The sequence below is a fragment of the Elephantulus edwardii genome, unplaced genomic scaffold (genome assembly GCF_000299155.1).
Source record: "Elephantulus edwardii isolate Elephantulus edwardi_28Jun2011 unplaced genomic scaffold, EleEdw1.0 scaffold00015, whole genome shotgun sequence".
NCBI classification, from domain to species: domain Eukaryota; kingdom Metazoa; phylum Chordata; class Mammalia; order Macroscelidea; family Macroscelididae; genus Elephantulus; species Elephantulus edwardii.
Window position 1 is genome coordinate 23,484,961 of NW_006399765.1, and position 19,816 is coordinate 23,504,776.

General features: G+C 50.5%; 1 protein-coding gene across 1 annotated transcript in view; it reads left to right on the forward strand.

Moving 5' to 3' along the window:
* PTPN1 (protein tyrosine phosphatase, non-receptor type 1) overlaps nt 1-19,816 on the forward strand; it is a 70,644-nt gene that overhangs the window by 43,832 nt on the left and 6,996 nt on the right. Inside the window, exons 2-5 of the mRNA XM_006881634.1 lie at nt 4,079-4,169; nt 7,891-7,991; nt 10,623-10,721; nt 16,308-16,445. Coding sequence (XP_006881696.1) covers nt 4,079-4,169; nt 7,891-7,991; nt 10,623-10,721; nt 16,308-16,445 — 429 coding nt within the window. The remainder of the gene's footprint in view (nt 1-4,078; nt 4,170-7,890; nt 7,992-10,622; nt 10,722-16,307; nt 16,446-19,816) is intronic.

Below are 19,816 nucleotides of genomic sequence, written 5' to 3' on the forward strand. Positions count from 1 at the left end.
CTTGCAGAGGTCCCAACAGCTGATTTGCCCAATGGAGTCTCCAGATATCCAATGAGAAGAGGAAGATGTTGACCCAAGCAAGATGAGATGTTGTTCTCACCCTGAGTCCCATACTCAAGGGCAATTTGTAGCACAATGAATGCTTGACTAGTTTTTCTCACATAATTGTTCTCTTTGTTATTTGTAACTCTCGTTATCTTTTAACCTAACTGTCCTCTGTGCTGGAGATGACCCAACACTCCTGGAGGTCTGCTGGGGAGGTCTGCTGGGGCCCGTTACTGTGTGCCCTGCTGCCTGTTCCTCCCTCCCTCCCCTTGTCTGTCTCTTTTCCAGATTGAAGCACAAACATGCTCAGTTGTTGGTTTAACTTCTTTATGAAGCTCTGCATTTTTAACAGTTGCCTCTGTTGTGAATGTGACCTCTTGCATCTTGGTTGACATCCTTCTCTAAAGGATACAGAAGGACTTTGTCCTTCTAAGGCATCTGACGTCTAAAGTTGATGATTTGTGTATTTGTCACGGTATGCCTTAGGAGAAATTGTATGTTCTCATTTATGAGATTTATGATTAAAGCAGTGTGTGCAGCACCCATTGCTTTTAAGGTTTAGTTCCCCAAGGTGTCCTTGAGCCACCACCCTCCCCCCTCGCTTCCGTACACTTCTCCCTGCACAGGGACTGCTGCGAGTTTTCCTGGAAATGCACGCTCTGCGTGCTCCCTTCTTGGCATTTTGAATTACTGTGTGCACTGGGCTGCTGCATTTCCCTTCAGTCTCGCTCTATCCATTTCTGAGAGCCAGTAGCTTCTATAAAGCACCAGGCAGCTACTCAAATGAGACTCCCATTTGTGAGAACTGAAGGGAGGGGGACTTAGCGCTGCGGGACTTTGTATGCAGCTCACCACAGTTCTAGTAAATACAGGGGATCATTAGAGTGTCTCCTTTCTTTGGACTTTTCAGTAGGGACCTCTAAAAAAATGATGCTTCTTATCTTGTAGTTTCAGCTCTTGGTGGTTTGTACGCAGGCAAACCCACCCTGGTCCTGGGCCCCGCCCACAGTTGGTTCTGTTTCAGCCCTTTGTTGTCGTCATGGTTTCAGGCCAGCTCTTTGAGCAGCTTCCTTTCCCCTCCCGACCTTCATCTGTACTTTGAATCATGTTAAGCATTTATTTTGGTGATAATCCCAGCAGGAAGCTCTCTGGCCCAACTGGAAAGCAAATAATGAATTCCAGCAATTTCGGTTTTATGACAAGTAATTGAGAAAAGAGGGTTTATTCAGTCACTTCCTTTAACATGTCCTTGTCATCCTTTAACTGAACCATGTGATAGAGGGATAGGGAGTCTGTGGAGACTGTGCGCGTGCCCCCTCTGGACCCTGGTGAGAGCCAGGAGGGGACCATGGGGTGCCCTTCCCAGCTGGCTCATGTGCTAACGACAGCCCGCTGGCTCTGCGTCCTCTTGTGGCATCTGTTCAAAGTGTGGAGCTTCTTTCACCGCAGAGCCAATGGGAGACAGTCACCAATGACAGAGAGGAGGAGGTTGCCACCCCGGTGGCTGGGTTTGACTTAAAGATGCTCAACGCCAACGTGAAAATGTTTCTGCAGCTGGATTGGCTCTTGTGCGTCTGTGTATTCAAGAAAAATCGAGACCTCAAATTGAAAATTAATCCACTTTTCAGCCCCCTTGGACTTTTTGCCTAATTGGATTTGTGAGATCTTTGAGTAATAGAAGAATGAGCTTTTCTGAGTAAGTTAAAAATGTATTTGCTCAGAGCCTTCGAGTTCATTCTGTGCCACAAACAAGTTTTTTGTTTGTTTTTAATTTTTTGTGTGTGTGTGCCATGAGTTTTGCGTTCATTGACCCATCTACTTTATAAAATGCATGATGGAGGATGAGAGATCAAGAATTGCAGCTTTAGGAATTATTTTGCCAGCGTTGGTGGTTGTTGGCAAGAAGCACTGATGAACGGTGGTTCGAATCCAGCAGCGGCCCCACAGGAGAAAGGTGGGCCCTCTCCTCCCATGTGATACACAGCCTGGGAAACCCCGCCAGAGGCTCAGTGGTGAGCGGGTTCTGGTGAGCAGTGTGCCCACTCGCGTCTTTTAAGATCCCCAACCTAACTTCTTCTTGTTCAAACTTTATCAAGCAGTTAGACGTTTTTCCTAGCCCAGTTAAATCGTGTGTGTGTGTGTGTGTGTGTGTGTGTGTGTGTGTGTGTGTGTGTGATTCTTGAAATAATGTTGAGTCGAAGCCCCCGAATTCTCACATCGTAATAGGTTTGTGGTGGTGATTTTTTTTTTTTAATTAAAATGTAGGTTCACACAGGAAAATGTATAGACCTTAAGTATATAAAGTTCAGTAAAGTTGTTTTTTTAGATTAATATCTTTACCCATGTCTCCATCAACACAGTTAAGATAGAAAACATTTCTATACCCCAGAAAGTTCACTAGTTCCCACTGCCACCCCAGGCAGCCACAGACGTGCCACGCAGTATGCATATATGTAACACTGCAAGGCCCTTTAGCACGAAGTCATTATCTGGGATTTTATTTACTTTTTGTTTTATGATTAACCTTTTTTTGTGCGGGTGAGGACTCAGCTTCCTTCTGCTTTATCTTTAGGCTCTTTGCTTAATTTGACATTTCTGCTATTAGGGGTTTTTTTTTAATTGTTTACATGCAAAATTCATATACTTTGTTGCTGTTTTTGTCTCTTGAGCTCTCCAGTTTACTTTCCTCCTCTGGTTTTTTTAAATTTCCTCTGGCATTTTGTAACCCGTAGTTGGAGGACTTGGTGGAGAATGCAGGTACTGAGGTAGGCAGGGAGCTCTGAGGCCGGTCAGGGGCTTGTCAGTGCTGAGCTGGCCAGGGTCCGTGTGGGTTTTGATTGCATGCCCTGGTGATGGACCTTCTAGCCTGTCGTCTTGTTCTATCAGGGGGACCAGAGAGCGCTCTGCCTCCTGCCGGGAAAGCAGAGGTCTGAGCTGGCCCCCAGCAGCGTGCGTATCTGAGCCGGACAAGCAGCTCTCGCTTTAAACGCCCTCATGACGCTCACAGTTGGCATCTTGCCGATCTACCTCCAGTCCAGAGACTTTCTGATTTAACCTCTTCCAGAAAATCTGCCTCCAGATTTCAGCAGAAGTGTGGGGTGGCAGTGACCCAGCGGCAGAGACTGGGAGAGGAGGAGCCTGGTTCAGAGCCAGCTTCACCCTGTGGCCAGCGGTGAGCCTCTGCCCTCCAGAGCCTCTACCTTCAGGCCTGGAGGATTCCTGCGCAGCAGGCCTGGTCGACTCCTGTCTTTACCCACCGGGCACTTGGAGATGGGCTTCCTTGCTTCTCCCAGCTGTCAGTCAGCCTGGTTTCTGACTTCCACAGTTCTGTTGCTATTGTCTCTAGAACAGAACAGGAGTAAAAAGGAAAAGACTCTTCAGTGTCACTCCTCTGATGTTTTGGTAGAGCGTCAAGGTAGCCATGTGTGGCTGGACCAGCTCTCCCAGGAGATTCAGGGCAGAGCTTCCGTTATCCCAGGCTCCTCCTCAGTCTGGTCATGTGAGAAGCCTGTGCCATCTTGTAGGAAAGCTGGGGGATCCCTCTGAAGGCGTAAGAGTACGTGTGGTCTGCTCTTAGAAACTGTAGCTAACTAAAGATGACAGGCGGCACCCCCAGACGAGACAGTCAGGGCTCTGCACGATCTGGGCCACCCGCCCGTGTCGCCAGGCCCCCTCCTGGCCCGGTCACCACCTGTGTAGAAGGTGGTCCTGCAGCTCTGCCTCTGTCCTTGCTGGGGGGCCTGGGTGAGATGCCTTCTCCCTCTCCCCACTCTCTTGCCTGTCATACATCCCAGCTCTGGTTCCCACCACTCTCTCAGTCCCCAGCACACAGTCACCGTATCTCCCTCCTCATGAGGTCCCTTCTCTTTTCCTCCCATGTTCTTGGCCAGACCCCAGAATTATCACCTTGAGCTCCACACCACGGGATCTTCTTGATGTCTGTTTCATACCTGACACGGCATGCAGATAAATACATTTCTAGTTCCAGAGGTTTCAGAAGAAAACATTTTATCCTTTTTATTTTCTTTTGTAGGATATCCGGCACGAAGCCAGTGACTTCCCATGTAAAGTGGCCAAACTTCCCAGAAACAAAAACCGAAACAGGTACAGAGATGTCAGCCCCTGTAAGTATTCATCTGGGAGACACGGCTCTCGCTGTTCCCTCCCTCTCGGGTGGCCTGTTCTCGGCCGGGCCTCCTTAACCTCGGGGTTTGTTCATAAATCGATGGCAGTAGAGGTTTACATCTAGATGGTTTCCTATAATAAAGGCCTTAGAGACTTTGAGTAATGGCTTGTGTTTCCACCATTGTATAAGGGGGTGAGGTTTTCGTTTCTGGAAAATTCAGCTGAATTTGTAGCACCTTTTTTAGCTTTGACTAGCCATCCATGTACAGCAAGCATAATAGTACCTTTTCTAGTGACTCAGCACCTGTATTATTAGACCCCCAGCATCGTGATAAACTGAGGATGCTCCGTGAAAGCACATGAAGGGGTAGGAACAGTTCGTCCCTGCGTGTCCAGGCGCCCACTGGTCTCGGCAGCTCCCTCTGCCGGCTGAGTGCAGCTCCCAGCTCCTCATACGTAGGAAGCCGACTGCTGACCGTGACAGGCTGTGAACAGGGCTTGAGTGAAGTCTGGGCTTGCTCCCAAGGAAACGGAGGCTTTTAAGAGTCCCCTCCAGTAGAGCAGGCTGGGAGCCGTGAATCTCCCCAGGTCGTGGTCCCGGCTGAGACATTCAGAGTGGGGACGTGCAGGGCATCCACCTGGAATCACGCTCAGCCCAGGTTCCCAGGGGCAGTGAAAGTGGGCCAGGCCCGTGTCTCTCCCTGTATTCTCCTGCCGGAGTTCACATCTCAGCCTCCTCCACTGATAACTTTGTGCAGGTAGTTCTCTGACCTGCAGCATGACAAGAATCACACCCCTCTCATAGAATTGTGTGGAAGTGCAGCGAAATAATAGACACCCTTCACCTGCTCCACTGGGCAGATCTAGCAAAGCCGAAAGACGTTGATTCCGACTCGGAGTCAGCCTGAAGGACAAAGGACTGGCCACATGGTTTCCAGGGCTACAGTCTCTGTGGAGCAGACCGATACAGCAGCTGGCAGCTGGGCACTTAAGCACTGTGTGACCGGACTCCTTCATACATAGCAGGTGCTCTGGGAACGCTGGTCACTGGAGACTACAGCAGGACACCTGAGGGCTTTTCAGGTGGTTGGCCACAGCACCTGGGCTTTTAGATTGAGCAAGTCTAGACCATGGCCACTCATAGGCGTATGTGTGTATATGTATTTGTGCGTTTATCTGTGGTGACTCAGTGGTAAGGAGTTACACTGCCAGCTCAAAGGCATGCAGTTCAAACCCACCAGTCACTCTTCAGGAGAAGGTGGGTGGTCTCCTCCCGTGTGATTTACAGCCTCTGAAAGCCCCCTGGAGGGTCAGCTGTGAGTCAGTTCTGCCTCTGACTGTACAGGACAGCAGCAGCTGCGGATGATGCTGTTGTCAAATCCTCTCCAGAAACCTGCGGCCAGCAGATCTGAGCTTGAAAGACCATTCGCTGTCCACAGCTCCGCCAGCAGGAGACCCCCTTGGTGCTCCAGTCCTACCCACTTCTGCTCAGCGCTTGTCTCGTACCCCTCACCCTTTCCCTCCTTCCCCTCACTCTCCAGCAGAGGAAGTAATCCCCGGAAAGTGATGGGAGATAAGAGGGAGGAGGCCGGTTCGGGGTGACGAGGCCCTGGGCCTGACTCCCAGTGGGGCAGTTGTGCTGGCAGTGGGCAGCAGAGGTTGGGCACTTGACTTGGACCAGGCACTCAGCTGGTATTTCGCACATACCACCTCGCGTAGCCTCCCTATAATCCTGGAGGATGCGTCCTTTGCCCAGAGTCCCCCAGTGTGTTGAAGCCCATTCACATAACGCACCAACATCAGTTGCACAGTTTGCTTGGCATCTTTTCTCTACATCCCTTCTCAGTGTCACCTCAGCATCTCATTTCATTCTAACCCTCTGTGATGAAAAGCAGAGTAGTAGTCCAGAGAATAGCTAGTTACTGAAAGCATCTTCCCTAGAACAGAAAACCCTCGGCCACTCTTCGGTGTTTTCCATGGGGCTGGAGAAGGAGCTGCTGATTTGCCGGCTGGCTGAGTCCTTCACCGAGGGCCCACCTGCTCTTGCCAACTACACTAACAGGAAAAGGGGGGGCAAAGAAAAGGAATAGCTGTGCCTCCAAGTAAGAGTGTGGTTCCCAGCTCTGCTAAGAGCCACTTTTCATATCAACACGTTCAGTGTTTTGGGTTCAGAGATTTATTAAAGTCTCTGATCACGACGGGTTCTAAATTTTAAAGATCTAGAAGTGCTACAGAGCCCTAGTGGCACAGTGATTAATGCACTTGGCTGTTCACCCAGAGGTCTGAGGTTCTAGCTACTTCAAAGGAAGAAAGACGTGGCGCTCTGTTTCTGTGGAGGTCGCAGCCTTGGGAACCTCACAGGGCGGTGCTGCCCTGCCCACAGAGGACTGCTGAGTCATGATCTGCACCGTGGCCAGGGGCTTGTGTTTTGTGTTAAGGAGACCCGCTGAAAGGCACAGTGGTTAAGAACTCAGGGCTGCAGAAATGCTGCAGCTAGAACCCAGCAACCACCACGTCTTCTGGCACCTGGTGCTTTGCTCCCCTAAAGATCGCCGGCTGGGCGACCTTGGCGCGGTGGGCAGTTCTGCTGTGTCATGCTGGGTCAGGATGAGTTGGAATCAGCCTTCCACCATACAAGTTCATCACGTTTGAACTTAAAAAACAAAGCATATGGGAAGAGATTTTAAGATGCAGCTTTGCCCACTGCTCCAGTACTGTCAGCTTCCAGCACTGCCCATTGGCTCGGCTGGTGCATCCACAGACCGCTGACAGGTGTTTGGGGACTGGACGAAATGTTTCTTGTATTTTGCTCCTCTTCATAAAATGATGAAAGCTACTATATATTTTTTTTTTCATTTTTAGAAATACATGCCTGCTCCTCACTTATTATCCTGTGGTCTGATATTTTACAATTAGAGTCAAAGCAGAAAATCAACTATTTTGCAAATCAGTGACATATAGCCATAAGGAATACTGAGGTTTGAGATGATACTGAAACTGACTCTGATTTACGTCCTTGGAAGCAGGAGTGGCGTCCACTTCCTAAACAACATGCCTCTGGGAACTCTGTGAACTTTGATGAATGTTGGTGGTTATAGAAGGGCTTCAGGCCTTTCGCTCATAGGGTTGCTATGAGTCATGCTTCACTCAAGGCAATCGGCAACAACAATGATTACATCAGGGTTGCCGTCTGTGATCCAATGAGGTGCTTCTTCATTTTCACATTACACCAATTTTTGCATAACACCGTGGCCTTTGGAGCCAACCCAGTTGTAAGTGAAGAGTGGACGGATCCCTTGATTGCGCCCACCCGCCGACCCTTGGCCGACCTCGTTTTAGGGGAAGGAAACAGGAAGATATCACCTAAGTACTCATTCCCCAAGTAGGATAGGATTTTTTCTTTTAAATTATTATATTTTTAATTTTTGTTTTCAAATTACTGTATTCTCTGTTACTATTTAATGCCTCATTTCAAACACATCAGTAAAATCTTTTTTTACCTCAATAATACTTGTTTTTTTTAACATACCAGTCATTATGGTATGGATGGCCATTGTTAACTAATACAGCGAGTTCTCAGCCAGTGGGGATCCGTCCTGGGCCCCACGACAGACAGACCTTCTTCACCATTCCCGGGGCGGGGAGTTGGGGCCACTGCCCCACCTGCTGTATGGCCCCTCCAGCTGAGTATTAACCTCTGAGTTCTGGTTTGCCTTTCAGTTGACCATAGTCGGATTAAACTCCACCAAGAAGATAATGACTATATCAATGCTAGCTTGATAAAAATGGAAGAAGCCCAAAGGAGTTACATTCTTACCCAGGTAATAAAAAGCACATTCTGATGTCTTTTGAATGGCTTTTTGCTTTTTTTCTGTTCAACTTAAGTTGTCTGTTGCATCTTTCACAATGTTGGGTTTTAAGAAGACCACGGAAGCAACCAGAAGTGTGCCCACAGAGTTGGTTTGGTTGTAGCCGTAGTCTGGGAAGCATGGCACTTCTGGGAATCTGCTTCGAAAAAACAGCCTGTCGATGCCAGGACTGCCTGTGGTCTGTGACAGCGTGTGGCCCCGCTGCCTCTCCCCATCACGGAGCCGTAAATCTTAGCCTCAGCACGTCAGCTCCTTCCTGACGGTAAAGCTCAGAGGGCTGGCACAGATAAGGCGTCCTTGTCCAGACTCCATTCACAACACAAGGTCTGCATTTCATTCCCAGCACGGTCCTCCTCCTCCCCCTCCTCCTCCAGACCAGAAAAGGCATCAGTAGATTATAAGAGCAAGTGGAATTTTAGGGGAAAAAATTGCTTGCAAGGCTTTTTGGCTTCTGACAATCTTTATAGGGGGCAAAATTCACAAAATTAGCTCCGTGATTGACCTTCTTGTAAAACACATACTGGCATGAGACTCGAAGAGTAAAAGAATGTCTTTGTCATTCATCTTCTCAAGTCTAGTCCGTTATCTACAAATTGCACCCAGCAGGCTAAGCTTCTCTCTCTTTTTAAATGAGAATTTTTGTTTCCTGGCTCTCACTAGTTAGGAGTATTATGATGATATTATTAAATGTCTTTGACTCCTAAGGTGACTTTGAGCACACACTTCTGCTTACTATTTGCATATTGAGCTTATGGGGCAACCAGAAACTAGTGTGACCCACGGCTGTTGGAAATGGGGCGTGAGAGCAGTTCTGTGGGCCATGTCCTTCGCTGCCCCCTTCTCCTGTTCCAGCTCCTCCCGCTCCATCAGCCCAGATGTCCCCAACGCTGTCCGGAGCCTCTGCCAGGCTGATCAGAGCTGGAGTCTGCCAAGGAGTCCTTGGTGTGTGAATGCAGAACAGGCCATTCCCCGCCTCAGCTTCTGGGCCTCTCTGCGCCTCTGAGGAGGGGGTGAGGGTGAGAAGGAAGTGGCAGGAGGGAGTTCCCGGGGAGGGGGGGCAGGCTGGCAAGAAGTGGAGGGCAGAGTGGCTTCTTCAGAAATTCTCTCTGAAAGAAGTCAAGTTTGGTACTTCCTGCTTTCAGGAGATCATGGGGTCACGAAGCCCACAGTGAAAACAGATGGGTGTCCATTGTCTGTTACTAGCTTGGAAAGGTCTTCTCCCCAATACTGCAGAGTTCCTTGGATCACCTGAAGTGCCATCTGTGGTCAGTGATATGAGGTCTCAAGCTAGCTGTGCAATCTTCCTGGGACTTAACTAAAAGGGATTGAAGCCATTGAACCCCAGGCTGGCACCCTCGACTGAAGCATTTTTGTCACAAAAGCAAAACCTGGCCTGGTGTGTAGCCTTTCTGATGATTTTTAGTCCTTCACACTCAGGGAGGGGAGAGCCCAGGAAAGAGAGTGACGTCCCCACTGTGTGGGGCCCGCCACTGACAGGTCCCTGTGCTCGGGTTGGGGGAGTGAACCATTTCCCAGAGCATGCATGGCGTGGTGGCCAGCAGGAGACCACCTGATTCCTTCTTCCGCAAGCCCTTGTCATGTTAGTGATCTGAAGGGTCCCTGTGTCATCTGTGTTGTCTGCGCACCTGTGGCGTCTGCTTTGGGCATTTAGTCCAAGATGTGCTCAGAGAAGAGAGAGAGGACATTAACTCGGGGTTACCACAGTCCAGGAACGTGTTGCAAGACTTCAAAGAAAAGAGTTTACGGAAAGAACATTTGAATGAAGATAGGTGAGAATGGAAGCATTCTAGAAGGAGTGCTGGCCAGAGAGGCGACGTCTTCTTAGTTGGAACTAAACCTGGAGAGTGACTTCTCACCTGTCCAGTAAACACCTCTGCCGACTGCCAGGCTTACGGGAGATGGGCTCCTGCTGGACCCGTGCCACACGGTGCCCCATGACAGCTTTCCTTGGGCTTCCACTGCACAGTGTCAATGTCCATACCACTTCGGTGTCGTGGAAGTGAAGGCTGGCTGTAGCGAGCTGACCGTTAATCATGGCTCTCATAGCAAAAGCTAACGTTTCAGCGGGTGCTTCCTGGGTCCCAGGTGATCGGCTAAGTTCTTTGTTTCATTTTCACAGCCTGTGAGTAGTTATTAGTCCAGGGATATAACGGGGAAACTGGCTCGGTGAGGTGAAGCATATGCCCAGAGTTGCACAGGTACCAGACAGAGCAGGAACTGCAATCACCAGAGATGTCGCCGTGATGTTTTCCCCTCACTGCCCTCACCGGCTCCCGCTGACTTTGCCACATTGTCGGCCTGTCCACGGTGGATCCCAGGAGCCCCTCAGTCAGCCACGCTAACCCACACCGGCAAGCAGACCCGCTGTTCCCACCGCAGCCGGTCTGTTCTGAGCAGAATTCTGGACATGCCCTTTGACTTTGTAGCATGAGCTCGCTTGGTGATGCCGGCAGGGAGAGGCCCGTAAGGATATGAACTGTCCGCCGCCAGAGGCCCTCACCCACCTCACGCACCTCACCTGTGCTTCACGTGTCACACGTTTTGTAAATTGTCTGTTTGCAGGGTCCACTGCCTAATACGTGTGGTCACTTTTGGGAGATGGTGTGGGAACAGAAAAGCCGGGGAGTCGTCATGCTCAACAGAGTCATGGAGAAGGGATCGGTGAGTCTGGGGTTTCCTGACTTCCTGTGCCATCACCTGTGCTAACTTGAGCGCTTATTGCCTGCGCTTTGTTTCTTTGATTTTATTTTATGCATTCTTGACATCATGGGTGTGTGTATATGTATCTCTCAAAGAAAATATGTAAAGCAGCAGCATATAAATTTACATTTGTTAGAAACAAATCAGCATCAAGGGGAAACCATAGGTCCCCTCACTCCAGATTAAGAGAAGTGGCCCGTCACCCTCCCCTGCCGTCCCTTGGCCACTGCCTTGTGCTTTGGAGCAGTAAACAGACTGACTTCTTGTGAAAATCAAGTTTCCACCAGCTTCATCTTTTCTGCTCTTTCACCTGGTGGATGTGCACCCCCTACTGGCTGCAGAGGCCCTGCGTGGTGCGCCCGCTGCCTCTCCAGGGACACCCCTGGCTTGGCCACCTCTTCAGCGTGGTTGTCCTCCAGGGTTAGAGCTGTCCTTGCATCCAAGTTGGGTGTGGCTCTAGAAGCTTCCCCTGGGACACCTTGGGGCCTGGGCTGCAGGTTTGCCAGGGCACCACCTTTTCTCTCTCTAGCATGCCCACCCTCTCCCCTCCCTACCACCCCGAGCCTCTCCTCTTGCACCCTGCATCCAGAACAATCTTTCTCAACCAAGGCTTAACATACCTCTGCCCAGTTGAACCTCGTCGAGGCCTCCATTGCCCCCCAGGATGGCACCCTAGGACCTGTGTGATCCAGCCCTGGCTCTCTCCACCCACCCACCCTGTCTCCGAAATGTCTCCCAACAAGGTGTCAAGTGAGCTCCTCGCCCTACTGTGAGCCAGAGCTCCTGGTCTTGGGGGCCACCCTTGCCACTAACACGTGTCCTCAGGGTGCTGGCACCCTCCTGTCCCAAACCCCTCACCCTTGGTCAAGATCACCTGTGAATCGGCTGTGTATACCTACAGGGACAAGCATGGTTTCCACCAAGTGACCAGAGTTATTGCCACGTTCCACTGTCCTGGCTGCATGTGCTTGCACTCTTTTTCTTTCATACGTACACAGGTGTGCGCGTACACACACCTGGCACATTGAGGCCCCGTCCAGCTCGGGGCGGCCGCAGGAGAGGACAGGCCTGGGACTGCAGATCAGTAGGTCATGTGGCCCAGGAGTGAGTGATGTTGGCCAGGGAACTGGGTGTCCCCAAGCCTTGCCAGCTGCTGGCACTGACTGCTGGGCGTGGCTGGGACGTGCTCTCACAGCTGCCCTGGCCACCCCTGGACACAGATGGGGCTTGCCAGAAGAGCATGAGTCCAGAGGAGTCACCTGGCCAAAGAAAGCACCCTCAAGCCCCAGAGGGTGAAAAACACACACAAAAGAAAAATAACACATCAAAGGAAGCATAACCACGGGCCTTAACCCCCAAGCCTCTTCCCTCCCCTCATGCAGAAAGAACCGGTGTCAGTTACACAGATAAGATAGCCTCTTATAACAGCACACATTTAAAAGCATGTCTTTTGCATTTACCCACTTTTTAAAAATGGAACTGTGTGCTAGCAGTAAACAGTACGGAGCTCATCTGAGCATTCGTTTGAGGAAATAATTCCCCCTGGTGTAGCGAATTCTTTTTCTCAGTGAAAGTTTTTAAGTGTCTTCTCTCTGCTATAGTGGCTTGATTAGTAAAATGTGTAGTGCCCCAACCTTCCACCTCTCACTGCGCTTGTCAGCAGATTTGAATAAACAACACGTTCTGTTCCCAGCACTCACGGCTGCCAGCCTGGAAGCCTTCAGGTTCCTCAGAGTCAGCCCCGCCCGAGTCTGGGGCGTCTCCAGCCTTGTTCTCGCTGTGAGGCTGCCCTGGGCCCTGTGGGTGCTCAGTGCTGGTTGGTAGCAGCCCCCTCCGCTTGTAACAGCCAGAAATGTCTGCAGATTAGTGTGGCAGGGTGGCACAGAAGGGTCCCGGGTGTAGAGCCACTGCTTTAGACAATAATGAAGGGTTCTGAGTTTTTAAGTAGGACTTGTGGTTTGGTGCCATTGAGTCAACTGAAGCATGCAGTGACCCTGTGAACAAGGGCAGAATGTTGCCCTCTCCAGAGACAAAGTTACTCAGAAAGCATCAGGCGTGGTGGGTGGTGGGTGCCGTTGAGCCGCTTGTAACTCACACCATCAGCTCTGAACTCTGCTCAGCATAGTAGTGGGGCCTTTTTTCTCAGTTACAAGCACAGCAATTTTGTCACCGTTTAGAAGGTCAAACTTGGGACGACAGGGGAAGCCCTTTGTCCTTCTGGGAGAGCATCTCCTTTTGAGTTTCTGTAGACTGTGCATTTATTCTGATTCCTTGGCGCTTTCCAGCAACCCGTTTTTATGCATTTGCCTGTTTGTTGCTGCAAACACCCTGGTCTGTGTTAGTGACTGTTGTCACATTCCACAGAGCCCTCTCCCAGGACTGCAGTTGGGTCACCTACACAGCCCTACTCTAGTCACCTTCATGGCCCTCTCTGGTCACCGCCTTCATGGCCCTCTCTGCTCACCTTCTTCATGGCCCTCTCTGCTCACCTTCTTCATGGCCCTCTCTGGTCACCGCCTTCATGGCCCTCTCTGGTCACCGCCTTCATGGCCCTCTCTGGTCACCGCCTTCATGGCCCTCTCTGGTCACCGCCTTCATGGCCCTCTCTGGCCACTTCCTTCATGATCCTGCTCTGGCCTCCACTTGCCCAGGTGACTCTGGGCCAGAGATGCGTGTTGACAGCCTCTCTCCTGGAGTGCTGTGTTTACTATCCAAGTGATGCGGGGTTTGGATGGCTGTATCACAGTTGACTTTGATAAAGGTGCCTGTTTTTCTTTCTGTGCTGTTCCATTCTGGCTCATTTGAGCTCACAGGTTAGCACTAAAAAGCAGCCTGTAGTTTGCAGTTCTTCATGTTTCTTTGGGACCACCGTTACCAGTTCTCTTTCAGGAAGGCTGACTGAAGGGGATGATGGGAAGTGTGCAAGGGCTTGTTTTTAGCTGACCTGATTATAAACTGTCCTTGTTGAGAATTTGCCTCTCCATCTCAGATTACTGCATCAGAATCTGTTTTCACAAGGCTCTCATCGGATTCTTCTAGATTTCCAGGTTCAGCACAACTTGTTAAAAATCTAGGTTCTGGCCCAGTACCTCTGTGGTTGTTGTTAGGGACTTTTGAATTGTAACCGACTCATAACTGACCCTCTGGCAGGTTTCCAGAGGCAGTAAATCACATGAGAGGAGATTGCCCGTTTTTCTCCCTCGGAGCGGCTGGTGGATTCGAACCTCGTGCCTTTGGGTTAGCAGCACATCTCCTTCCCACGCTAAACCCCTGGCAGCATCCGTGGTTCCAAGCCCTGCTGTCCACATAGCACGTGGTGATGCCAGTGTACAGTTTGATTTGCTGCGTTCCTGTTTTCTGATCGCCTTCCTTCACGAAGCAGTCGGTGTCGAGTGCTCTCCTCTTGTTTGGCGCAAACTGTGTAGTAACTGCTTGACCTTCTGGGCTTCTTGGGGAGCAGTTCTATGGAAATAACTGCTCTGACGGGGCCGTCCACCCTGGTAGTGTTCTCAGGTTCAGTTTAGAATTTGACCTTAGATGTGTGAAAGGGTTAGGACAGCTTGTGAAAGAAATGAGTGAGGGCACTGCCATCCTGGAAACACTGCCCTTTTCAGTCTCCTTAAATCTCTACTAAAAATGCTATGGGGCGCTCTGATGGTGCATATGGGCATTGTGTATCGGGCTGCGGTGGAAAGGTTAGTGGTTCAAATCCACCAGCTACTTCTTGGGATAGAGAGAGGCACTCTTCCTCCATAAGGCACTCTAGCCTGGAAGCCTGATGGACCATTGCAGGAGGTGAAATCAGTTTGATGGCCATGGATTTCCTGTGGTTTGGGGGTAAAGATGATGTGTTTGACTTCAGGGGCTTCTGCACATGAGACACTGCATTTTTATCACCAGCACCTTATGCTTCTCGCTTTTATCCTCTGCTTCTGTCTGTTAATAACTCTCTGGGAATGCCACTTCCTCCACCACAGAGACTGCAGGGAACTTTCTAGACTTCCCTAAGATTGCTCAGCTGCCACTTTGGAGGAGGCCCTTGGGACTCCGCCCGCCTTGTCGGTGCTCATAGCTGAGGGGGCACCGGCGCCGCGGCCACCCCCGACTGCTGATGCTGGGTCAGTTTGCTGACCCAGGGAACGCTGCTTTCTCCTAAAAGCTCCTCTTCAGGTCGGTTCCTATCTGTCAGATAGGATAGTTTTGGTTTTGCCTTGTGTGTTCAGTGCAAACATTTCCACAGGGAGTGGCAGAAGAGCAGAGTGTGTTCCTGTAGATAATGGGTATAAACAGATGCTGTGTAGCCACCACTTTGCTGACCAGAACCCCTCCACCCTGGGGCTGCACTGAGGCCCACCTACCCCAGGTGCAGAGATGGTCAGGCCACCTGTGGGGTTTAGAGAGAGAGCGCTTGGAGGTGGGCTCCCCTGCTCCTTAGTCTCAGGAGCTCAGTCCACTCTCCTGCTTCTTGGCTCCATGTCTCTGCTTCCGGCTCTGGGTGGCCGCCCATCACCTGTCCCGCTCTGGGTGCCCGCCTATCACCTGTGGTTTTGTCCCACTGGTTTGGTGTCTTCCTTGTGGGGCTCTTGCACCATCAATCCAGTTGCCCTCAGTTGATGCCAGATTATCATGTCCTGTTGGATTGAGGAGAAACACTCCAGGGGTGTCCTAGTCTGTAACCCTCACACGGGCAGACTGCCACAGCTCTCCCTGATTTAGACTGTACACCTTCAGGTTTGCAGCCAAGCACTTTAACCATTGCACAACTCAGATTCCTCACACGAATCTAGTTATTTAAAACATAAGAAGAGTGCAGCTCTACCCTCCCTGGTTAAGTGAGGGTCGGGACCACTCCCTCTCGCGATGCCTTCTCTACTCCCGTGTCCTGAGTGGCATCTTCCATGGGAGCTGGCAGGTTGGCCTCCCTCACAGGACCTGCCTTTGCCTGATGCTGAGAGGTGACCTGGGCACCTGCTCTGGCTTCACAGAAGCCCTGTCACCCACAGGATTTGCGTCTGTGCTAATGTCACACACGGGTATGTTTCTCTCACTCTGACTTGACTTCTCTGGAGAACACGGGGCTACACTGTCCTCTGGGTCTACCTTACCCTTCTCAGGAGCCGCATGGTTCTTCATCGTCCTCAGAGACCCCATGGGTCCCTGGTCCAGGCACCAGAGCCCGAGCCCACAGGACCAGCTGCTGTGGTCACCACCCACGAGCACACCCTGTGGAGTGCAGCCAGTCGAGTGTGTCCCGCTGTGCCATCAGAACTCTTGGGTCCTTAGTCCTGAGTGGACTGTGAGACTGGACTCTGCTGCCTGGCTCCATCTTGGCAGGAACAGGAAGGCGGACCTCCCTGCAGAGCCCACCCTGATCTCCCCATCACGGTGGGTCACCACGCTGCTGCAGCGGTGGGAAGGCAACATGCCCAGGTCTGGAAGGCTGCAGGCATCTGTGTTACCAAAGACCGTGTAGAATGTTCTTGGGTCTGCTCGTAGCAGGAAAACTGTCAGCTACTCACAATAATCCCATGTCATTTTCTTCTCCAGCTAAAATGTGCACAGTACTGGCCACAGAAGGAAGAAAAAGAAATGATCTTTGAAGACACAAACTTGAAGTTAACTTTGATCTCTGAAGATATTAAGTCCTATTACACAGTACGACAACTAGAATTGGAAAACGTTGCAGTAAGTATGACAGGTGCTTAAGTAACCAGACGGTGGCTGGTCAGAGTGACGTCCCTTGTGTGTCTTTCCCTCACCTGGGCCTCATTTTCCAGGTTCTGTCCTGGAGCACTGTGGTTGTGGCACTGTGGTGGCCGAGCGCGTCCAGGGGCCCAAGGGAGGTGTCTCAACCTCTCACCCTCCCCAGAGCTCTCACTTGTGCACACATGTTCTCGCAAATCTCTTCCTCTTCCAACTTTTAGCACTAGTTAGTATCAACTGGTGTCAGTTCTAAGGAACACAGTGCCTTCTTACCCAGAAACGATCTCTTCCCACCTGTTGGGTTGTGGAAGGACTGCAAGGAAGCCTTTGAGTGAGAGGCCAGTGGGCAGGCTTCTGCTCATGGCCCTCGGCCTCTTCAGTCTGAGCATGGGAGGAGCCCTTCCAGCTGGCTCAGGGGCAGCCAGTGTAAGTGTCCCAGGTGAGGTCTTGGAGTTGGGTTGTGTGGAATTTGTAATACTGGCTACTGGTCAGTGGTCTGTCCTTAAAAGTAGAACAGAAGTTAAAGATCTAATGGACTTCAGACTTTCTGGAGCCATGGAAGCTAGACAAACCCCCAAAACTGTTTCCCTGAGATAATCTTTACATGTCCCAAAATAATCCCCTAAAGTCTTCTTAAAATGGTAGATTAGCTTAACCACTGAAGACTGTCTCCCTGTTTATGGATTCAGCTTCATAGCAGCAACTTAAAAAGATTAGACGGACACGTTAGGGAAGAGTGAGTTTATATTAAGAAGGGAGGAGCAGTCAGAAAGGAGGGTCAGTGCGGTTAGTGTCTCTGTATTGTCCATATGGAAACTCTTAATTGCTGTGTTTTCATGTTGGGTTTTTTTTGCGCCAGAAACCTCACACGTTTATTACTAAATCCCCTAACGTGTAAGCATAAAACAAAGGAAGAAAGCACAAGTTTCCCGGGACGTGTTCAAGTGCTCAGAGCAGGGCAGAATTTTGATCTTGATGGAGTAGAATGTTAGTGAACCTAGGAGTGTGTGCCCCTTTTGTGACTCCTTACCAGACAGGAGTTTGTGACCGATTTTCATTCTGACCCATTGGAGCGTAGTGTGGTCTGCTGTCATTTCTTGGCCAGGAATCCCTTGCTCTTGAAGGTCTTAAGAGAAGATACACTGAAGGCAGAAGGCAGAGACGCTCACCATTACAGACAAGGAAGGAAAGTGTGTGCATAATCTTGTGCTAGTTCCTCAGTGGGTTGGCAGACCCTGGACGGGCTGCTGTTCTGTGATGTAATCATCCTCCGTGTTGGGAGCTGCTGTTCTGCAATGTAATCATCCTCCGTGTTGGGAGCTGCTGTTCTATAATGTAATCATCGTCCGTGTTGGGAGCTGCTGTTCTGCAATGTAATCATCCTCTGTGCTGTGAGCTGATGTGAAAGCCAGTCTGTTCCCTTGGGGCTGTGGCTGCACTCAGGAGATGAGGGTAGCCCACGCTCTCTGCAGACAGCATCTGACTCAGCATCTTCTGACCTGATCCGTGGGACGTGAACCAGAGCTTTGCTGCCTGACCTGCCCCGTGAGACAGCAGCCTCCCAGTTTTCAGTGTCAGTAGCTGCTGCCACATGACTCAGAAGAAGCCTCCAGCTTGAGGCTCGATCTGTCCCTCTGGGACTGGCCAGTCTCCACAACCATGTGAGCCGGTTCTTTGCGGACAGCGGAGTATGGGTAACATGAAGTGGGATGGGAATTCCAGAACACCAAATTGTGCTTATGTGAAACCTGTGTGTACATCAAGACACAGACATTCACACAGAGTAGAAGGGCAGAAGGTACCGTATTGTTTAAAATCAGGCAAGCTGTGTGGCAGGGTGTGCTTATTCAGTGTGTGGAGCAAATTATCCAAGAAGCTAGACTGTATGAAAAAGAACTTGGCATCAGGAATAGGAGCAGGCCCGTCAGGTCCTAGATACTCAGCCAGTTCTTCATACAGAAAGCCTGAGGACTTCCGACCGAAGACCGACGCCTTTAGCATAAATCACACCTCAGCGTTGAACAAAAATCCTCCCAACTGCACCAGTAAGCAGGAAGCAGTAAAAATCAGAGAAAAGTTTGAAGTTGCCAAGGCTTTAATTTACTTGGATCCGTAATCAGTACTCATGGAAACAGCAGTCGGTAAATCAAATAGTGGATTACACGGGGCAAACCTACCACCAAGGGCTTCGTTAAAGTGCTAATGTGCAAAGATGTCACTTTGAGGGCCAGCGTGTGCCTGATATTTTCAGTCACCTCAGTTCCATGTGGAAGTTGGACATTAAATAAGGAAGACCCAAGACAAATGACACCTTTGAATTGTGATGTTGGTGAAACGTACTGGTGCACCATGGAATGCCAGGACAACACACAAAACTGTCTTGGAAAAAATGCAGCCAGGATGTCCTTGGAGCCGAGGACGGCAGAACTTTGTCTCATCCACTTGGGCTGTGCGGCCAGGCGTGTGTGTCCTGGTGAAGGACACTGTGCTAAGGAGAGAGAGAGAGAGCGGGCTTTGCTCTTTTAGAGAACCCCGCCTGAGGCGTTTGATACCAAGAGTGAGTGGGTTTTTGGAATTGCTTCTCAAGTCTGGCTGCTCTTAAAGGCTCAGAGTCTGACCTATTTAATGCTTTCCTACACTGTTTCTAGAATGAAAGGTGTAGGAAGACTAGATGGTGGACCTGCCTTTGCAAAAAAAACAGAGATGAGCTCAGGGCTTCAGAGTCGCAGCCTGTCCAGATTTGGAGACACATTATGTGTCGCATTGAATATGCGACTCTGGATAATTAATCAAGTGACTCAGATAGCGGCTGGTTCTGAGTGGGGCCTCGGAGGAGGCCAGCAGGCTGTCCAAGCCACCCTGTTCTGCCACTTGTGGCCGTGTGATCTCGCTGATGCAGTGGCTGGTCCAGTGAGGGAGCGAGTGGGCCACTGGGCTGTGGTGTCCGCTGCTGAGGTACCTTCATGTCTCAGCCTTATCTCCTCAGGCTCCTGGTCGATGGGTAACTTGGCATCAGGTCTGGAGCACAGCACAGCTTCTGAGAAGTGGGGAGCCTGGCTGTTTGGGGTGCAGCTCTGAAGTTTAGCTTGAGCTACGTCCTCACTCGGCACTGGAGTGTCCGCCCGTGACAGCCGCACAGAGCAGCTCCCGGTGTGTGATTTACGGGGAGTTTTATGGAGGATTTTCAGGAATAATGTTGGCAGCGTGCTGGAATGTGCCTGCAGGATTATGGAGTCAACTTTTCCCCTTTTTTAAAAGGCTTTTTTATCATTTGCAAGCCTAACATGAAGGCTCCGGTGAAGACGAGAAAAACCTCCTGCCGTTACAGAAACCCACATCCACACTGCGTCCAC